At 36.7% G+C, this 13,312-nt stretch overlaps 2 protein-coding genes across 4 annotated transcripts; both read right to left on the reverse strand.

The window, feature by feature from the left end:
• Positions 1-88: 88 nt before the first annotated feature.
• LOC122014582 (GRF1-interacting factor 2-like) lies at positions 89-5,917 on the reverse strand. 3 transcript variants are annotated; one of them, XM_042570863.1, is made up of 5 exons: positions 5,572-5,917; positions 4,331-4,448; positions 1,928-2,004; positions 845-929; positions 89-761 (listed from the first exon to the last, which is right to left on the reverse strand). In XM_042570863.1, exons 2-5 carry the CDS (start codon positions 4,406-4,408, stop codon positions 351-353), a joined length of 651 nt encoding a protein of 216 aa, XP_042426797.1. In that variant the 5' UTR covers positions 4,409-4,448; positions 5,572-5,917; the 3' UTR covers positions 89-350. The 3 variants fall into 3 exon arrangements, with proteins under 3 accessions (XP_042426797.1, XP_042426798.1, XP_042426796.1); XM_042570864.1 differs by having other exon boundaries at positions 89-758; positions 4,331-4,458; positions 5,572-5,916; XM_042570862.1 differs by having other exon boundaries at positions 4,331-4,458; positions 5,572-5,916.
• Positions 5,918-8,930: 3,013 nt separating this feature from the next.
• On the reverse strand, positions 8,931-12,739 carry LOC122016920. The gene is made up of 6 exons (XM_042574356.1): positions 12,274-12,739; positions 10,744-10,861; positions 9,805-9,941; positions 9,579-9,641; positions 9,395-9,469; positions 8,931-9,287 (listed from the first exon to the last, which is right to left on the reverse strand). The coding sequence occupies exons 1-6, from the start codon at positions 12,451-12,453 to the stop codon at positions 9,216-9,218; spliced, it is 645 nt and encodes a 214-aa protein (XP_042430290.1). The 5' UTR covers positions 12,454-12,739; the 3' UTR covers positions 8,931-9,215.
• Positions 12,740-13,312: the final 573 nt, after the last annotated feature.

Consider the following 13,312-nt stretch of genomic DNA (forward strand, 5'->3'; position numbering starts at 1 on the left):
ACGCATGTTACTTTTCATCTTCTTAGGGTGCATGAGAATATACTGATGCATTATTTCTAGAAAATGGAATTAATTGCAAATCATCAAATAGTGGGGCATTAATTTTAATTACCATTTCTTGCAGCTGGTAGCAAACAGGGAACGGAGGTGATCATGTATATTTTTACTTGCCAAGGCATGAACAATGCCAATTCCCATCAAACATAACCCATCGACCCTAAACTAGATAAGATTAAGACCTGGCACCAAACACATTAAGTTAGAGATTACACAGCCATTACTCATGCAGTAGTTTGGTCGTCAAGTATACATACAGTCCACCGATTGGCTAACCCGTGTGAGACAGTTTATCATGGTGTTTTGGTGTCCTCTGGTCTTTTAGCATGTGATTGATCAGCATCCCCACTGACAGGCTCACTTCCTGAGTTCCTGTGGCTCTCAGCTATGGCAGGTACCATGGCGATGCCGGCTTCTAGCTTACTCCCACGTCCATCTGAGTTGGTTGGTGGGAATCCAGACAAGCTTGGAGTTGCGAGGGGATTAGCAGTGCCACCATGAGATGGTTCAGTATGCGAGCCATGTAAGCCGTTGACAGCACCTGGCCTAATGCTCATATGGCCTGGGAACACCATTCCTGGGGGTTGGGAATGTAGCTGCCCTTGCATTTGTTGAGGATTATATGGAAGAGGACCTCGAGGGAAGATGGGTGATTGTTGCATGAAAGGGCCTCCCTGTGGTATCGTACCATGTGGCATGATCTGCTAAGCAACCATAAAAGAATAAAAATATTAAGGCATTAGTTTAAGAGTAAAAATAATAAATTTGAAGATGGAACTTAACTGACCTGAGGACGAACTGCAGGTGCATTAGGTTGAGCATCAGCAATTGCAGCTAGATAAAGTAGGTTTTTCTGAAGCTGCGCTTGGTACCTGATGCATAGGTTCAACAATGATACCTATGTTTATCATCATCAATTAAAATAGAATAGATACATTTTTAGTCCATTGTAACAAATAAAAACCGAGTTGTGTATCCATCATCACCATAAAAGGTGCTCTCTGACTATTTTGGGAGGCATGAACAAGTGGCACGGGTGGTAAAATGTAACAGAGGCATCTCCCTTTGCATCAATAAACTAATACGAAAGCTATCTACTAGTTCAAACTTAATAAATCCCTAAAGGTTATGACATCAATAATATAAATTTCATCTTTCCATGAAGGTAAGCTTGGAGCAAACAAAACCTGGCAGGAATGGGAACCAATTGAAACCCAAAAAAATCCATCAGAACAGCAAAACATCATTAGGAAAAGATTCAAGCAGTTCCCATCGGCAGGAATGGGAACCAATTGAAACCCAAAAAATCCATCAGAACAGCAAAACATCATTAAGGAAAAGATTCAAGCAGTTCCCATCATTTAAAGTGTCATGTTTCCTATAAAGGGAGAAAATAGCTACAAAAAGAAAGGGTAAGGAAAAAAAAATTAGAAAAAGGTTAGTGAAATATTTTGTCCAAATTTTTTCTTTGAGGAAAGAAAGAGAGGAAAACTTAAATTTCAAAACTATATTTGTTAAAAACATGAAAAGAAACATTAATAGAAATGGATTTGAAAAGAAAAGGAAATAATTAGTATTCTCCAGTTTTTCTATCAAAGGAAATAGAGGAAAAAATACTCGGAAAATTTTTCTATCAGCTTATTTATTTTCTAGTTTCCTTCCTTTGTTAGTGCAGCAGAAGTGCAGACATGCAGTCACAGACTAATCCACACATTCTGTCACTAGTCTAGCACAAAACTTTTTCTTGCCAGGACAGGTGATGTTCTAATAATTACTAACATATATGTACCTTGAAATACAATGACTACAAAGGAGAACTCAGAATACAAATACAGTAATAAAAAAATATCAAGTAAATTAATCAACTCACTGAGCACATTCAGCCAATTTTCCGAGGTTCTGATTTTCCAATATTGCCAAAATGAGCTGCTTATTCTCATCCAAGTACTGCATTGAAAAATTAATCAATAATGAAATAGAGTAAACTACCTCGGCTTTGAGTTGATCAACAATCTGAGGTTAATATAAATTTAGAACTAAAAGATCCTAAATGATTCTAAAATAAAAATGTTGAATAACACACACACAGATATCTCCAGTCAAAGAATCATATTTCCAAGAAATCACATCTCGGAAGACACACCTTTGGTCAAAGAATCATATTTCCTAAGCATTGGCCTTACAGATAGCTTCAAGACATAAAATAAGACCAAGGCAAACCTAGTTTCTATAGAATCCATGTCCCCTGGATAAGAACATCAGCATAAGAGAATAGCTTGCTGGGTCCTCCAAGATCTAGAAATTGAACTTCAAGAAATGAATTGAATGTCTGAAAATCAAAATTCTTAGAACCCAGTGCTTTCCAGCATTTACTACGACTGCTGGGGTTATAATGAAGAGTTAAAAAAAGAATAATGAAGGATAACAACATTATTGTTCTTGCAGGATTTTACTGCATCTTTTGAGTTAAAATACGAATAATGACAATGGATTAAATGTTAAAAAGTTCTAGCAATAGAATTGAACTTTCAAAGTGAAAAACTAGTCTAACCAACAATTACACCTCATATATATCACAGCAATGTAGTATGACAAAAAGAGAAACATTTTTTTCAACCATACAATGCAAGCATAAAGAAGATTTGTATCTTTGTCAGATCAAAATGAGATTGAGTGGGCTCTTAACTATTAGTCATTGACAATATTTTACAAAATAAAAAATAGAATAATTCTGCATCAATATTAGGATTGGAAATTAGGTATATTAAAAAGTAATTTTATGGACTAAATGTGATGAATGGTCCATTTTACGTGTTGGAAATAGAAAAAAAAAAGTGCAGCAACACATACTGTAACATGTACAAAAGAAAAACATGACTAAGGGAAAAAATGGATCCATGTAATCATAAGATAGCATTATCATCTGGTTGATGTTGACATTCAAGCTCAAGATTGAAATATTTTTTCTGAGAAATTGAGACTTAATATAACCATTTAACTCTTAGTAGACCTACATCATCTACCACTAGATTAACATAGTTGATTCCTAAAACTTCAGAATGATGGGTTTTTAATATTAAAGAGAAAGCATAGCTTAGTGAAACCTGTTCTACTTCTCTGCTTTTCCTTAAATTAAAGACACAATGTCAGAGGTAAAGGACAAAGTAATCGAGATGTGAAATATGGCCTTGGATCAAATATTTCTCCCTCCTAACCTCTAACCCATACTTTTTCAATGAGCATCTTTGCTCACAGAGGGAGCAAATATGCAGAGGGATCATAGGCTAGATTATAGCAGTTGAAGTGGTAATGCTTTCCTGTTGATCAATAAGTGTAATTCTAAGGTAGAAGGTAATCACAATTAAAAATAAAATAGAAAAAAATAAATTTTCTAATCATGATGATACATTAAAGGTGCAGAGATGAGGATATTAAGATGTATGTGTGAACATATGAGGATTGACAAAATAAGAAATGAGAGCATTAAAGAGAAAGTATTGAGAGAAAACTCTGAGAGACACATTTAAAATGAATGATCAATAAATAATCGCGATGTGAAATTATGATAAACACGCACATCAAACGAAGAAGACCAAAAAAGACTTGGTTAACAATAATAAAATAAGATAAAATTTATTTAAGTATAAATGATGATATAGTAGGGAATAGAGCCCAATGGTGTAAAAGGATTCATCTAGCCGACCCCACATAGTGGGATATGGCTTGGTTGTTGTTGTTCTTGATGATACATTAGAGGTTAGAGATCAATTAATTGATTAGTCTGTTTACTGGTTTCCTTCCATATTCCAAGTACCAAATAATGGCCCTCGTTGAATAATGTTGATATTGCTTTCTGTTTCAATAACAAATTTCTCTTTTCCTAATTTGGCCCTCTACTATTTTTATTTCATAGCCGGTCCCACCTAGTGGATAAGGTTTATTTCATCTTTTAGAGCCTTGGTTCTAGGAAATTATCTTTCTCAGGTCATTTACAGGGAGACTAACAGACCCATTGATGGCTGAGACCAAATACAAGCCTAAAAGGGATGCTTTGCAATCGTTAAGGTATTTGATGGCTTGCAAATTTAAAAAGAAGGTAGTAAAATCCAATAGTTCCAGTTCCAGTGTTCATGAGAACCAATAATAATCACTGCAAAATTAATTCATCAACAAGATGACAACCACAAAGTTTCACTATCAGATGGAAACTTTGCGTCTAAACAAGAACTGTAGATAGGCATTGTGAACATAGTAATGGATAAGGAAAACTAACCTTTTGAATTTGTTCTGTTGTGATATTCGCAACAGGGGCTGCTGACATGGGGGCTAGTGAATGTGGAGATTGCTGCATGCTGCTTGCTTTGTGCTTCTTCTTGAACCAAACCTTATGCCTATATGCCACTAAAAACAAAAATAATATAGATATGTGACGAGCAAACCCAAATTTATATAAAAAAAATAGTCAAATTAGCACCATAGTGCCTCAAAAGATGTTACCATCCAAATGGATCCTCATTATATTAGCTTGGAATGTCGCTATGCCAACAACATAATTGTGTCAGCAGTGAGCAATGACATAGCAACACTAATCAATGTCCCATCCAGAACCACACAACATATAAGAGACATACACAAAGTGGAAAACATATAAAACATATTGAATATTAGAATACCTAAATTCATCATTGAAAGCAAAACTTGATGTCAAAATATAATTTTTTCACGCCTCAGTACAGATTACAGAAGTAAAGTACATAGCACATGACAGAATAAAAGACGAATCTCAAAGTGTTTATTAATACTCTTCTTGAACAAATCATGAAGTCTATGCAGTGTCCTCTCAAGAACCCGGAGGCAAGAGAGGAGAATAAACTAAGAAAAATTGAGTTGAAAGCAATAAATATGAATATCACTATGGCAGCTACAACCATCCATATAGGTATAATCTTGAAAACTATTGTATGAACTACTTGCATGTCATCAAACAATCAGTAGCACATTGCGGAGCCCTGAATTTTACACTGTGAGTAGCTAATCCAAGCCCAGATTGAGTTTACAAATTAATCAGAACTCTTTCCCTCACACTCAACACAAACCATCTCACCTTTAACTTCTGAACCCGAACTGATTACAAGGACATACATATATCCTCAACAGCAGAGACAATAAAACATATACAATTTCCACATGCCATATCCAACCAGGTGCAGCTAACCAAACCTTACATCTATCACATCTGTCACGAGACGCTAGACACTGCATCCACACACACACACAAATACTTCAAATACACAGATGCTACTAGAACACACAGGTCCGTTCAGTTTCTAACCACAATCACTCAGTCATCCAATAGATACGAACCCCACGACGATCACCTAAATTGACCACATCGCCAAACATCACAAAGCCATCAGCTGCAACATAGGGTTAGTATGACCCTTTATAGTGTATGAACAACGATCAATATCGAGCTACCCGATACATGAGAAGCATAGCTGGATAGAGTCCTACCTCGACGACTTGGGTCACAGAACCCTGCGGCGCAACAGAGTCCTCAGGCGGAGTAAGGAACAGTTAAAGCAGGAGTAACGTATGAGAGCAAGAGCAGGAACGGCAGCAAAAAGGGCGACCGGCTTTCTATGATTGAGAAGACTGCTGCAGGAGGAAAGAAAGGCACAGAAGAGTCGATCGCTTGGGAAAACGAGGGAGGAGACGGAGAGAGAATAGACGAGTAAGGAGACTGGGCGGTCGTTTTAGCTGACCGACGGCGAGGAGGGCCGTCGGTGAGGACGCAGGAAAGAGGGAGGCGGCTGACAAAGGCTTGTGCAAGGTGTTAATGCACAAAATCAAACCCTAGATCCAAAATAGTAATATCAATAAGTCAACCCGGTCTGGTCCGATTCAATTGGAAAACATTTTTGAATTCAAGTCCAACATAAATCCTAAATATCAACTAATCCCCATCCCCAATTGCACTTTTAACCAGACCCATAGAAATACTCTATTTGATTAAGGAGCATCTCTAACAGGCTAAATCTACTTGCCAAAATCTTTGATGCCTTGTTAACTTGTGGACAAGAACTTCAAGAATTGATGGGTGAGAATTCTCCTAAATCAACTCTGAAGACACCTCAATTTCTAATAAGTACTAATTGACAAATTGAGCTAAGCGAATTAACCTTCTCATGACCCATCAACCAGACACTTGCCTCAGCCATGTGATGTAGCACAGCTGAGCAAACAAGGGTACGATTCTCATAAAATAATTGTCGATTCTCACTCAGAAAAAAAGAAATTTTAAATTGTATTAACTCTAAAAACAAGGATCATGACCCTTTTTTATAGTTTGAGGACATCTTTTCTAACAATTCAAATACTAATTGGCAAATTGAGCTAAGTGAATCAGCCTTCTCAAGATCTATCAACCAGACACACTTGTCTTAGCCCTGTAATCCATGGTGCCAAAGGACTCAAACAAGCCAAGGGCTTTGATTGAGATCAAGAACAAAGTAGCAACTCGAGTAGATCCTTTTTCCCCACAAGCACATTGCTCCTCGCCCAAGAAGGCCAAATTGAAAAAAAAAACACACATTGAGATCATACTTGAGGCTTCAACTAGTCTCAAAATCTCAGAGAACTTAGACAAGCAAATTCTTTCCTCCAAGAAAAAGGATTTTTTTAGCATATTGTGGGGGTCGTTCATCACACCTCCATTGTTCGCAATCTTCAAAAATCATCTTAATTGGGTCCCTGCCCAAGTCCCACTGGAATATCAAGGACCATGAAGAACTTTGGATGAGCTCAAAATCATCTCAAGAATCTTTATCATCAAGCACTTCAGAAGCAGATAAACTGATTGCAGCTTCTTACTGGTCTTTGCTCTGCAGTCAGTTTTGTGGTTACTGTAAACTGTATTTGCTTAAAGAAGAACAAGAAAAACTATGAAATCTATTTAGATTTTGCTCCTTGCTTAATCGATGGTTTGCCTTGGCCATCAGAAAACTAGATGGTGATTTGTGCAAGGCCATTCAGAGTTGTGGGGCAGGCATACAATAATTCCCAAGCTGTGCAACAACTGACCACCACAAACTGAATCTGCCAATTTAATGCAGGGAAAGGGATTAGAAAGAATCAAGAAAAGAGCAAAAAAAAACAAAACAACTATATAGTTTAAATGGAACCAAAAATCAAATGAATATTTATAATCCATAATGTTCCCAAATTTGATAAGTAGCTGTCTAACACTCATCTGTGATCAATGCGTGCATGTGCATGAGTCAATATCTAGATGCCTATATCACTTAAGCAGCATGCATGTGCATGAGTCAGTGTCTGGTTTTGAAAAAACAGTTTCAGAGCAATTAAAATCTTCCTCCGAACTCCCCTCTTATTTTATTTTTTAAACAATTTCAAGGGTAATAAAAGGAAATTGAAGTGGGCTCAGACGTTACTAGTTCTGTCGTGATTATGTAGAAGTCTACAAGTTTATTGCATGATCAATAATTAATTAAACAGCAGCAAGAATGACAAGTTTCAGTGAGACAACCATGTATCTTTCTGCATTAACGAAATGTACCACTAGTGCCATCTATCCTAATCAATGAAATCTCCAATTTAGAAAATATAGACGTGTACACTACAGTTGTCATTATTCATTCGAACTCATTTAAATATACAGTCCAATCGCTTTTTGAACACACCCATCTCTCTTCTCTGAGCCTAGCTCTGTAATTCTTCTCTGTATGGGTGCATTTGGTCACCTCTAAGATTTCTGCAATGTCACAGAGACCACTGCGAATCAGGAGAGGAAACCACTACAGGCAGAGATGAATGCTTGAACAGTACACTTCAGTTTTCGTTGATATGCCTCCTGCTTTGCTAGCCTACGCCCGTCGACGGTAGACTGTTGATCACTTGACCTGAAGGTAAAGATAGACTGCGACGGTTGTGATAGGAGAGTAAAGCATGCTGCTAAATTAGTAAGAGGTCCCTCTTCAGTGACGATAATCCGAATGCATGCAATCTCATGTGAATGATTATATATATACATTCAGAAAACTAGATAAGTTCATTGGAAACTAAGATTAAATACAAAATATAATTACAATAAAATAAAATAACATACAGAAGTCCAAATAGAGTTTGTGCAGAGCTCATTTTCAATATCGAGAAGGGCAAACCAAGACCTGTTAGAAGATTAATTTCTCTTAGATTCGGTTGAGTCATTATAGTTGAAATGTTATAGTGCTACTAAAGATATTAAAGAAAAAGTTAATCTTATCAGTGACAATCAAAAAATTGAAGAGTCAATTTTGTTGTTACAAATCAAAGAAGATGACAAGGATGATAAAAACTTTTGGTGCTTAGATGAAGTATGGAGCTAGCATATGAGATTTGACCATTTTAACTTTGGACCATTTGATATTAGTAAATCAAAATTTATGCTCAAGGAAAGTTGTAGTCATAATCATTACACAACCAAGAAAATTTCCAGGGAGGCAAAAAGGCTTACTATTAACTGATCGAGTTGTTTTCATATGCCATTCAGCAGACAGTTCATGGATCCCCAACCTTCACCATTGGTTCATTCTGCCCTTCCATAACATGTATTTGGTAAAAGAAGTCCTACCAGATATGTTTTGAAGGAAAAGACGAGGCAGTTTTGGTACTAGCACATGGATCTCCCGCCAGTTGGGGACCTTTTTAACTCTCTGCTTCGTCACTTGTGTACCAACTTCCTGTTGCTCGATCTTGGCATTCATGTGGTTCACCAGCAACATGCCGACTCCTGATACTTCAACCAGCCACTGGCCAGGATGTTTGCAGCACTCATCACAAAGGTCTAGTTTCTACATGAGACTTCCATCAGCTTTTATAACACTCCACTGTTCTTATTATTATAGAAACATAATTTACCATTACTTGAGAAGTCTCCTCTAAAGGGATACATAGAAGAACTTGCCATTTCTTTGCATCACAGTAAATGTCAGAAGCAAAATGGCCATACTGTAATCCTCACATTAAGTACATTTCTAGAAACACAACTAATAACCAATTAGTTCCAACTTTCAGACTCATGTTACATATGTTACACAATGTTGGCTACAAACAACACAGGATGATGCCAACTTGTTAGTGTGCACGGTCTATCTGGGTCAAGAATAGAGCATCTTCAATCTCTTTGCAGCATGAACAAAGCCGATAATAACCTGCAACTCATCCAATTGCTTCATGGGTAATCAACAAGCAATTGGGTTCAGAGAGCATTGTCATACTGAATTCTCTTGCATTGAAGTCTAAGGGTATAGAAGTGAAGTGATATGCAAAAAGTTACCTGTGACATAAAATGCCTCTGGACGATATCAACTAGCTGCTCTTTAGAGGGTTTACGACATGCACCAACCTGATGCTGATACATGGACATAGATTTTTTTTTAAAAAAAGTTAGAAAATGCTAAACCATCATCTAATTGAAAAGGTACGGAGAACAATCAACTCTTCGTAGTTTTGAAACATACAAGATTAAAATGATGCCAATATCTCCATAATGCCCTTGTCTCTAGTTTGCTCAGGTCAACTGTCTGCGCCAAGCACATAAACCATCTCTTCTTAAGATGTATCAGAGAGTGTAATATAACATGCATCTTGACTGTAAGGTTCAAATAACCTTACAACCCAAAGGACAAAATTCGTAATGCACATGACAAGCACACATTTCAAGAAGTATCCGTTAGTGAGTTTTACCAGTGTACCCCTAGAAGATGAAACAGATCCCTTGTGTGAATCACAAGAATGAGATCGACTGAAAGATTTGTTAGAAGATCCCTTGTGATGTCTAGCCCTCATCTTGTGTGGCTTTGTTGTTTTCATATCACCTGATGCTGCAAAATGTTATCATAGTAAAATTATGTTCCACCAATGTAAAAAAATTGAGAACCTTTTAGATCTGATAAAATCTGCATAAGATGCTTGTGCAAAAAAATGTCCTGCCGCACAACATTTATGTTTTTTGAAAGAAAGTAGCATTGCTATTATGATGTACCAACATAAGCATCACTTTCAGAAGCTTGGATACTGCATTTTTAAGTGACCAAATAAACTACAAAAATCAACATTAGAGATGCCTATACGATAATCGCATGTCTGAGTTTCTTTTCACTATTTATGGTGCATAAATGTTCGTCCAGATTAGCTAAAGGGCATGTTAACTAATATGAGAAGCAGAATATCCCTGTTCTCCAAAATCAGTCTAGCAAATAGAGTTCAGAAAATCTTACTCCTATAACAGATAGACTACCCCATCACTTTGCAACAGAAAAGTTCTCCTGTACAAAGCATAAAGAATCAAGTAACAGGGACAAGGGAAAAGGTTAGACATACCCAACTGAAGAAAACATAAACTTGCGAAAGGCAATGAGCCTTTTTTTTGCTGTTTGCAAATGAAGTGGACTCACTTTCTTTTAAAGATAAATGGTTAAAATGGAATTTGAACTTGATTCCAAAATCGTTTTCAGTAATAACTAATCCCTTTGCAAGCAGAGTGTGAGCTAGTGCTACCAGCTCCTCGAAGAGAAATTTGAGAAAAGAACTTATTACAACGATCTGATCATATACATTTGTCGATACTGGGCAAAGAGGTTTTAAGTCAGATAATTAACTTCAGACACCCAACAAAAATCTTACCCATTTCTGATCCATTCCATTCACATTCAGTCTCATCATCTTCCTCATGTCCAGTGGGAGCCTCAACAACGCTAAGGGCATTTCTTTGCAGTTTCACTTCAATGCCATTAGTAAGGACCTGTAATTTTCAAAGTTGGAATAGAAATCATATGCTAGCATCACTGAGGCTAACCCTATGTTAGCCAAAATAATGTAAATGGAAACCTAACATGAGAACAATCATTAACAATTTACAATATATTCATGCATGAAATAAAAAAAGGAATCAGCATGGATTTAACACATAGCCTCAGTATTTCATCCAATGAAAATGAGATAAATGCATTGAATTAACAATCAGGCTTGAGAACAGTATTTTGGCCATGTTTGTAAAAAGAAGCAACAACCCAGAATAAGCTGAATATGTTATCTATCCACTACAGTAATATGAGTGTCATCCAAGCATTAAAAATTTCTCAAGTAATGACAATCGATCCTTGCACATCAACCGAACAAATCTGATAATCTTTTAGTCATGTCAGCATTTCCACATCTATGTTACACTATGCCTAAAATCACATCGTGCAAATTAAATAGGTTAGAAAGTAGAATCAGATTGTGGTATGTAGCAAAGGATTCTTTTAAGGTTGGTTCCTCTGAAAACTAAAACTTGGACAGCAATAGGAATAATATTCATATTCAACGCTAGAACGAGGCAGATGACAATGTACAAAACAAACAAATTTAAACTCCACACTGAAGAATGATAAATTTAACAAGTGACATAAAAAATAAGCAACAAAACAATAAGTTCAAATTTGACATATAGGAATTCATTCAGTTCTTAATATAAGTACAATTGCCTAGGCTTTGAAATTAAATGCCATTTGAAGAAGAGAATATGAAAGAGTTTCTGGACTCTAGATCCAGTGAAGGAAGAATCTGTAAATATTTACAACATTTTAATGGACAAGCTTACTATGCTAAAAAAAACTGAGATACAATTAACTCTGCCTCCTACTTAATCTGATTTATATAGCAAACATTATCGATCAGAAGTTCATGACATGTACAGTAGTATATTAGGAAGATCTTCGATCCAGGAAATAGATTATCTTGTGGTTGATAATTCCAGTGAAAAAAATTGTTGAAGGTAAATACCATTTTTCACTATATTAAGATAGTTCATGCACTGAATTACTTTACTTATCAGTAATATGTATCAAACATAACATAAATGCAACCACAAACGTCGGGGGAAAGAAGCAAAAAAGATCAAATGATCATGCTATATCAGCATCCATGCTATCAAACAACTTTTTTCCTGTCCATGGAAAACGACAGAAGAAACACACCCATCTGGATATTCGAACCTCCAAATTGAACCCCCATTGCGTGATTGTTTCCAAAGAAAAATGAAACACCCAATAGTACCGGACTAAACCCTAAAATTGACGTCAATGGCTACAAGAATTCATTTTCAACAGCACAAATTTTGCAACAAGAAGCATAAAGTCCAACGGTGATGGTACTCAAAGGAATGCAATTTACCAGCCAATGCCATCCGCCGAGGCCGACAGCCTTCTTCACGACGCCATGGAGGCCGACAAGCACCGACTTGGTGCGGTTGTTTCCGGTCACCACCACCTTGGTGTGCCTCGGCAGCAGCGCAAGGTCCTCTTCACTGTTCTCCCCGAAGCTCTGCTGGCATCCGCCGCTCATTCCCGGCATCCCCCCGCCCCTTCCCTCCGACCTAATTCTCCACCCAAAAGCACTCCGACAAATCGCTCGAATCAGGACGCGGCACCAAATCGGAACAGTAGATCAAGCATTGCGGCGCGACAATCAATTCATGAAGCCAAAATTTAGAGGAAAAACGAGCATGATTTGTGAGTGAGTGAGTGAGAGAGAGAGGGGGAAGCGGAGTAACGACTGCGTTTGCTTTGCTACTCCGTTGCTCGTCTTTTCTAACACAGCAATTTTGTGCGCGTCTCTTCCGGGTCGATGGATCCCGACACCCATTTGACGACCAATAAATGACACGGCGGCAGCGTGTCGTTGCTAGTGCGGGAGGGGCCCGCCACGCCTCGGATTCGAAGATAACAGTTCCTTACGGAGACCACCCGTCGTGCTATTAAATAATATTTCAAATGACCATATGGCCCTCAGTAATATTTATCATATTTTTTATTCTAAAAATACTATATAAGCAACCATTATTATAATCAATATTACTATTATTATCATTATTAAACTATTTTTTAACTTGGTTAAATTATTTTTATTTTATTAAAATCACTCTAATTTAATTTTAATTTTAATTAATTCTAGTGTTGTATATTAGGATCTAAGATATAATATATAAGTACTCACATGTGTATCTTCATTTTTATACATATTAACAGATCCTCTCATCAAGTGTATTTTAGTCAATAATTTATCTTTCATACAAACCAAGTGAAGGTAAGCTTTGACCGGTCTCTAAGTCTTCATCATTCACATATATATATATATATATATATATATATATATATATATATATATATATATATATATATATATATATATATATATATATATATATCTGACA

Source organism: Zingiber officinale, chromosome 8B, assembly GCF_018446385.1.
Source record: "Zingiber officinale cultivar Zhangliang chromosome 8B, Zo_v1.1, whole genome shotgun sequence".
NCBI lineage: Eukaryota > Viridiplantae > Streptophyta > Magnoliopsida > Zingiberales > Zingiberaceae > Zingiber > Zingiber officinale.

What these genes read in the sequence shown, in the direction of transcription:
- LOC122016920 (XM_042574356.1), bottom strand. Translation starts at nt 12,453, where the DNA reads ATGCCGGGAATGAGCGGCGGATGCCAGCAGAGCTTCGGGGAGAACAGT. An exon ending in TCGGCGGATGGCATTGGCTG is followed by an intron (nt 10,862 to 12,273) that starts GTAAATTGCATT and finishes TGAAAATTACAG; the next exon opens with GTCCTTACTAATGGCATTGA. An exon ending in CATCTTCTAGGGGTACACTG is followed by an intron (nt 9,642 to 9,804) that starts GTAAAACTCACT and finishes TGCTTGGCGCAG; the next exon opens with ACAGTTGACCTGAGCAAACT.
- LOC122014582 (XM_042570863.1), bottom strand. Translation starts at nt 4,408, where the DNA reads ATGCAGCAATCTCCACATTCACTAGCCCCCATGTCAGCAGCCCCTGTT. An exon ending in CAACAGAACAAATTCAAAAG is followed by an intron (nt 2,005 to 4,330) that starts GTTAGTTTTCCT and finishes TTTTCAATGCAG; the next exon opens with TACTTGGATGAGAATAAGCA. An exon ending in CACCTGCAGTTCGTCCTCAG is followed by an intron (nt 762 to 844) that starts GTCAGTTAAGTT and finishes ATGGTTGCTTAG; the next exon opens with CAGATCATGCCACATGGTAC.